This window comes from Grampus griseus (genome assembly GCF_964374135.1).
Source record: "Grampus griseus genome assembly, chromosome: 1".
NCBI lineage: Eukaryota > Metazoa > Chordata > Mammalia > Artiodactyla > Delphinidae > Grampus > Grampus griseus.
The window spans coordinates 73,311,174-73,319,064 of record NC_139017.1 but is presented as its reverse complement, the minus strand read 5'-3'; the positions used below and the strand labels follow the sequence as shown (position 1 = coordinate 73,319,064).

Below are 7,891 nucleotides of genomic sequence, written 5' to 3'. Positions count from 1 at the left end.
TGGAGAGATATACCATATTCTTGGATTGGAAGAATCAACATTGTGAAAATGACTCTACTACCCAAAGCAATCTATAGATTCAATTCAATCCCTATCAAACTACCACTGGCATTTTTCACAGAACTAGAACAAAAAATTTCACAATTTGTATGGAAACACAAAAGACCCCGAATAGCCAAAGCAATCTTGAGAACGAAAAATGGAGCTGGAGGAATCAGGCTCCCTGACTTCAGACTATACTACATAGCTACAGTAATCAAGACAGTATGTTCCTGACACAAAAACAGAAAGATAGATCAATGGAACAGGAAAGAAAGCCCAGAGATAACCCCACGCACATATGGTCACCTTATCTTTGATAAAGGAGGCAGGAATGTACAGTGGAGAAAGGACAGCCTCTTCAATAAGTGGTGCTGGGAAAACTGGACAGGTACATGTAAAAGTATGAGATTAGATCACTCCCTAACACCATACACAAAAATAAGCTCAAAATGGATTAAAGACCTAATTGTAAGTCCAGAAACTATCAAACTCTTAGAGGAAAACATAGGCAGAACACTCTATGACATAAATCACAACAAGATCCTTTTTGACCCACCTCCTACAGAAATGGAAATAAAAACAAAATTAAACAAATGGGACCTAATGAAACTTCAAAGCTTTTGCACAGCAAAGGAAACCATAAACAAGACCAAAAGACAACCCTCAGAATGGGAGAAAATATTTGCAAATGAAACAACTGACAAAGGATTAATCTCCTAAATTTATAAGCAGCTCATGCAGCTCAATAACAAAAAAACAAACAACCCAATCCAAAAATGGGCAGAAGACCTAAATAGACATTTCTCCAAAGAAGATATACAGATTGCCAACAAACACATGAAGGTTGCTCAACATCACTAAACATTAGAGAAATGCATATCAAAACTACAATGAGATATCATCTCACACCAGTCAGAATGGCCATCATCAAAAAATCTAGAAATAATAAATGCTGGGGAGGGTGCGGAGAAAAGGGAACACCCTTGCATTGCTGGTGGGAATGTGAATTGGTACAACCACTGTGGAGAACAGTATGGAGGTTCCTTAAGAAACTACAAATAGAACTACCATATGACCCAGCAATCCCACTACTGGGCATATACCCTGAGAAAACCATAATTCAAAAAGAGTCATGTACCAAAATGTTTATTGCAGCTCTATTTACAATAGCCCGGAGATGGAAACAACTTAAGTGCCCATCATCAGATGAGTGGATAAAGAAGATGTGGCACATATATACAATGGAATATTACTCAGCCATAAAAAGAAACAAAATACAGTTATTTGTAGTGAGGTGGATGGACCTAGAGTCTGTCATACAGAGTGAAGTAAGTCAGAAAGAGAATGACAAATACCGTGTGCTAACATATACATATGGAATCTAAGAAAAAAAAAAGTCATGAAGAATCTAGGGATAAGACGGGAATAAAGACACAGACCTACTAGGGAATGGACTTGAGGGTATGGGGAGGGGGAAGGGTAAGCAAAGTGAGAGAGTGGTATGGACATATATAAACTACCAAACGTAAAATAGATAGCTAGTGGGAAGCAGCCTCATAGCACAGGGAGATCAGCTCGGTGCTTTGTGACCACCTAGAGGGGTGGGATAGGGAGCACGGGAGGGAGGGAGATGCAAGAGGGAAGAGATATGGGAACATATGTATATGTATAACTGATTCACTTTGTTATAAAGCAGAAACTAACACCATTGTAAATCAATTATACTCCAATAAAGATGTAAAAAGAAAAAAATTAGTTGACGAATCTTATAAGCAGGAGTTTTCACATAAAATTTCAGATTCCCTGGACCTTCGGGAGGTCCATTAACACCTGATCCACTTTCCCACGTGCCCGCCTTCCCCTGAGGCTGAGTACCAGCTGCCCCTTCAAGTTAGGAATGCTCTCATTTGCCACAGTCCTCACCACTCCCTAGTGTCCCCAACCCTGAGGCCCCATGTCGGTTGTCACGAGTCACGCTACTGATGGTGCTCTTGGTGTTCTCCAGCCCACACCGCTTCACCACTTTACTCCAGGTCCCTAGTTCCTGCAAGCTTGTGTCTTGAGATCCTTGGTCCAGAGTGAAATGTGCCCTGGTAGAGGCAGCAGAGGGCGCTGTGGACACACACAGGAGAGGCGCCCTGGGCACCTGCTGGGATGGAAGGATGCAGGCTGCTGTCTGTGCTTCCTCCATCAGCCCGAACAATGGAGGGCAGGCCCCTCGCCCTCCTAAGAGCACTCATCACAGGGCCAGGCAGGGCCATCCTTGTTGGACTGCCCAACAAGGGGAGACAGAGTGGGTTGGCCACCTCAGGGGTCCTCAGCCCACCACCAGACACTGGCTATTGCAGGTGGGAAGGCACAACCTCAGCGGGAACAGGGGGAGAGAGGGGTGCCAGAGGAGAGACAGCTTGCTAGCTTGCTCAGGAAGGGCAGGGCTGTGGTGTGGAGGGGAAGTGGACTAACCAACCAGCTTCCTCCCAAACCAGCTCCAGGTCAGGGCTTGGAATTTCACAAAAAGGCAAAAAGGGCTTTGTGAACATTTCTTGTCCCGGCCCAGCCCCGTTCCTGGCAGTGACACAGCCTAGCTCAGGGTTACCACACTGCTTACCTGTGAAGCAATCTTCCCGCAAGAAGGCCGAGTTTCCCAGCCAGAGGCCTATAAATGCTGGGCCCCCATCTTTCTGTCAAACCCCTCTGTGTGACTTCTGGGCTTGGGTAAGTGAGCTGCCAGTTTCCCCAGGGCCGGAGCCTGCCTGCTGACTCTTTACTCCCCTCACCCATCTTCATTTCAAACCTCCTCCTGGAAGCCCTCCTTGATTGACTGCTCACTTTAAAGCCTCCTTCCCGTTTTCTTAGGTCATGTTCTGCTGCAGCCTCCTGTCCTCAAAGGCTCTCCTTTTCGGCACTCCCTAGATAGTCTATAAACCATTCCTACCATGTGTGGTATAGGGTCATCTCCCAGTTCTGTTGCAGCCCCTGCTTTCTTTTTATTCTGTCTCCTCCCTTCATTCCTGCGTGCAGCCAGTAGGAGGTGTCAAGGAAGCTTGATGGTCTTTTCTTCTAAGCACCAGAACTCTTGCTTCTCCTTTGCTCAAACAGAGTGCAGGAAGATGGCTGACCAACTGTCGCAGCTGGAAAGCAGCATAGAAACCATCATCAATATCTTCCACCAGTACTCTATACGGCTGCAGCCCCCGGACACCCTGAACAAGAAAGAATTCAAACAGCTGGTGAAAAAAGAGCTGCCAAACTTTCTCAAGGTAGGACTGGACCCCTGTCAGAAATGACCCGAACAGTCTGGGCTAAGGATGGAGAATAGGGGTGCAGTCTGCAATGGTCAAGGAAAAAGCTCTTGCCCCTTCAACCTAGCCTCCAGAGGCAGTGGGCTCCGTGTTTGGAACAGGATTTGGACACTGTCACTAGAGGTGGTCCATGTTAGGTGGCACCAACAGACTGAGCATGTGCAGTGTGCCAGGTCCCATCCTGGGCAGGGCGTGTAGTGGCCCACCGGGACCCACTGTCCTGACGGGAGAGACACACAACAGACGTGTTGACCAATCAAGAACACAGATAGATCCACAGCCAATAAGTACCTGAAAGAAAAACAGAGAGAGCACTGTGGGTGATGTGGGCTGGGTATGGGGAGGGGAGACTAGTTAAATGGATGTGAAGGGCCCCTCTAAGGAGATGACCTTTGAGCTGAGACCTGAATTTTGGTGGGGGGAAGCAAGTGAAGACTACCCTTGGCAGGAAGCCAATGAGATTGTAAGCCTCAGATGGACTTGGAGTGGAAGACCCCAGAGGGCTTTTCTAATCCAAAGGCTCTCTGGTAAGAAACAAATGAACAGCATGTGGGAAAGGACCCAGCCCAGCACCAGTGTGTATAAAGCACTCAGTAACATGTTAGTTTATTTCCCTGATCTGAAAATGATTAGGCAGCTCTAAGAAAAGGAGGATTCATTCCACAGGATCTTTTTGTTTTCTTTACAAATTTGGTGACTTTGGGGACACAGAAGACTGGACTAAGAAGGGTGGGACATCTAGGTCCCAGACTCAGTTCCATTCCTGGAGCGAGATGTTCCGGGATAGGTGGCCAGCCCTGCCTGGAGCCCCTCCCCACCTTGGAAAGGTGGAGAATCACAGCTGTCGGAGGTACTGGGGTTGCTGACAGCTCCCTGAAATTGCAGACCTCAGCAAGCAGGACGCTCGGTCAGGGTAGACAAGAGAGGATACAGCCAAGAGGTTGTGTGGGCAATGTTTTCCTTTGTGAGACCCCTATCCCACCCCATCCACCACGCCCCACATCCAGAGCAGATAGGCCAGGATGGGAAGCTGGGCCCCCTCCTACGGGCTGCTCAGGAGCCAGGGATCTGCCAGGGTGATGCCAAAGGTGCAAAAAAAGCAGATCACGCTGAAGCGTTGCAAAGTGGGAAGGGCGTGGGAGAGGAGCTGGGCACCTGCAGTCTCCCAGGAGGAGCCTCAGCGGGGGTGCCCCAGCCAGTGGGAGGCGGGGCTGGAACCCAGTGTGGCCTGGATCCTTCACCTCCCCTCATGCCCCCTTGCACACTTATCACACCACACTGCTCTCTGTCCCCATCTCGTTTCCCTCGGGTGCTTCCCCGCCATGCAGGCTGAAATGAGTGTCACTAAGTAGTAACCTGGAGAGGGAGTGGGGAGGCGGGAAGAGGAGGGCGTGACATGGATAGGAGTAGAGGGAACGGGACAAGACCGGAATGTGCGTGTCCACCCTTCTGCTCCCAAGCCTTGTCAATCTGCACAAGCTAATTACCGTTTGTACAACTGTTTCCTCAAGTCTTCCTCAAGGAAGATTCCAAGTCTCCCTATCATTGTTATAAGGACCAAATGAGGAGACATCTCTGTACGTATGAATGTGTGTAACCTCAGGCAAGTCACTCGACCTCAGTTCCTCTCCTGTAAAATGGAGAGAATTGTGGTGGCCAGGAATCAGAAAGTGTCCAGCAGATGCTCAAACTGAGGCCCAGGAGCCTGGTGTCACTCTGCCTTTGCCATCGGGTCACTTGTTGTGCTCCCCGTCCTTAGCCCTGACCACACCCAGCCCTGACTGCCCTGTGTCTCCCACCGGCAGAAGGAGACAAAGGATGACAAAGCCATTAACGAGATCATGGAGGACCTGGACACGGATGTAGACAAGGAGCTGAACTTCCACGAGTTCTCCGTGCTGGTGGGCAAGCTGACGGAAGCCTCCCACGAGGAGATGCACAAGACGGCGCCCCCAGGAGTAGGCCACAGGCACGGGCCAGGCTTCGGAGCAGGTGGTTCAGGCCACGGCCACAGCCATGACAATCACGGCCACAGCCATGGCAATCACGGCCACAGCCACTAATCAGGTCAGGCCACCAGCCCCTGCCCACCTAGGGCCACGGGGCTGCCTTAGCTGCAGGGCAGGGAGATGGGGGTGAAATATAAAGTCTTCCTCCAAGCCAGTGTTCTGTGTGCTTCTTTCCCCACCCCCTTCCCAACCTAACCTTCCTGGAGGTCTGGGGGTTTGACAGCCCTGTGGCTTAACTGGGCCTCAATGTCTGCATTCAGTAAGAACAAAACAAGAAGCAACAAAAATGTGGGTCTCTTCTGGGCCCTTTGGATTCACCTCCCTGACCGTCTCCTCACCTCTGACTCTAGGCCCCCCTGCTTAGGTCCCCGTCACCCTTCCCCAGCTCAGGACCTCTCTGTCCAGACAGTCAAAGTGGCCCTTGTCACCATAAAAAGCAAAAGGGGAGTTTCCCTTCCCCTCAACCTTCCAGCCACCCCCCAATCCTGCCCCCACCCCCTCTTCACCTAGTGCTCTCCACACGGCCATCTCTCTCCTACCAGAACCTTAGTCCTCTAGACAGAACGTGTCTGTGGAGGAACACTGAAGTCCAGGACAAATGGGGTGTGTTACCCACAAATGGAGTTCTGAATCCACGGGGGCATTGGGTGTCTCTCAGCAGACCTAGGGTCCTCCATGGATATGGGGGTAGGTAAGCACACGGATGGGAAGCAGGGGTCTGGCCCCAGGTGGACAGGAGTGTGAGAAGGGTACCTGCCTGCCCGTTGGAAGAAACAAGATCCAGCCCTGGCTCTGCAGCTACAGAGCCTAACCACTGAGGGACGGAGGTTGGACACTGGGTCCAGAGAGCCTCTCAGGCCTGAGGACTCTTATCCTAAGCCTCGAGGGCAAGCTGACCTCCCTGAGATGGCCGGGGTTCCTCCTGGCCCCAGTGGGGGGATGAGACCTCAGGCCAGCAGAAACCCTGGCTCCTCTGCAAACTCGCGGCTGGCCTGGCTCCCAGCTTCCCTGCAACTGCTGCCTCTGGTCCTCACCTCAGCAGCCTCCAGACCACTCACTGCAGAGACATCCAAGGGACTCCAGGCCTTAGAGCAATGCCGTAAAGTCCCCCTACTGGATCATTACCGGGCTAGGGTGGGCCTTCCAAACTCCAGAGCCCAAATCAGGGTCGTCTGCTCTGCCCTGTGCTTTCAGCAGAGAGAAAACTCTGAGAGGATTAGGATTGGGGGTGCTGGGAAAAGACGAACAGCATCCATCCCCCAGGTTACAAGTGAAGAAAGTGAGGCATAGAGTCGAGAAGGGACCAGTTCAAGGTCATACAGTGGTGATTGGTGAAGACATTGCAGAGAGCCTTGAATCCATCTTCCCTGCAGCCTAGATCTCACAGCTCCTTCCCCAGTGCTGAGCATGAAGCCAGGAGCGGCGGTCAGACTCCAGCTCCTCCCAGGCCACTTGGCTGTAGCCTGGGCCCTGGCCTGCCTGCTGTGGACCGTGTAGGCCCTGTTCTAAGAGCCTTTGCTGTGGCGACAGAGATTTCCGGGCTCCCACTTGAGGGTATGAGGGTGCTTCCAGGAACCACTCCAGGCTGTGAGCTTGGGGAGAAGGGTTCAGAAGCCCCCAGCCCCTGGGGGATCCCATAGGTGGGGAGACTCATCTCCTCACAGCCCTGCTAACCCACCCTCACGTCCCTGCTGTGCAGCTTGGTGCAGGAGAAAGAGAGCTGGCCCGGCAGTTGGGAGGCCTGGGTTCTACCAGTGGCCTGGCCAGGACTAGATACCTCAGGTAGGGTAGGCTCCCCCCAACCCCTCTGCCCACACAATGTGTCATAAATATGTCTATGACTCTGCTTCCTCACTAGACTGTGAACTCCACGAGGTCAAGTCCATGGCATCTGTCTTATTCTCTGCTTTATTCCGAGCACCTAGAGAGGTGGCTGATACACGGTAGGTTCTCAACAAATACTGACTGTATAGATGTTCTAAAATTCCCCACATGCTCCAGGCTCCCTTCTTGGGGGCAGGTGTAGAGAAAGGAGGGAGAGGAGGTGGGATTAAAACCAGCAAAATGTCCCCACAACCAGTCGCCAAAGCTTCAATAAAATGCCTCAATCACTGGGGAAAAAAAAAAAACCAGAAGGCTCTAACTATGGAAAACAGTATGGAGGTTCCTTTAAAAACTAAAAATAGAACTACCATATGACCCAGCAATCCCACTACTGGACATATACCTTGAGAAAACCATAATTCAAAAAGAGACATCTACCACAATGTTCATCACAGTACTATTTACAATAGCCAGGACATGGAAGCAACCTAAATGTCCATCTACAGACGAATGGATAAAGAAGATGTGGCACATATATACAATGGAATATTACTCAGCCATAAAAAGAAACGAAATTGAGTTATTTGTAGAGAGGTGGATGGACCTAGAGTCTGTCATACATAGTGCAGTAAGATAGGAAGAGAAAAACAAATACTTTATGCTAACACATATATATGGAATCTAAAAAAAAAAAATGTTACTGATGAACCTAGT

General features: G+C 50.3%; 1 protein-coding gene across 1 annotated transcript; it reads left to right on the top strand.

The window, feature by feature from the left end:
* The first annotated feature begins 3,146 nt into the window (after positions 1–3,146).
* LOC309818301 (protein S100-A9-like) lies at positions 3,147–5,493 on the top strand. Its single transcript, XM_082647936.1, has 2 exons — positions 3,147–3,302; positions 5,150–5,493. The coding sequence occupies exons 1-2, from the start codon at positions 3,153–3,155 to the stop codon at positions 5,405–5,407; spliced, it is 408 nt and encodes a 135-aa protein (XP_082504062.1). The 5' UTR covers positions 3,147–3,152; the 3' UTR covers positions 5,408–5,493.
* Positions 5,494–7,891: the final 2,398 nt, after the last annotated feature.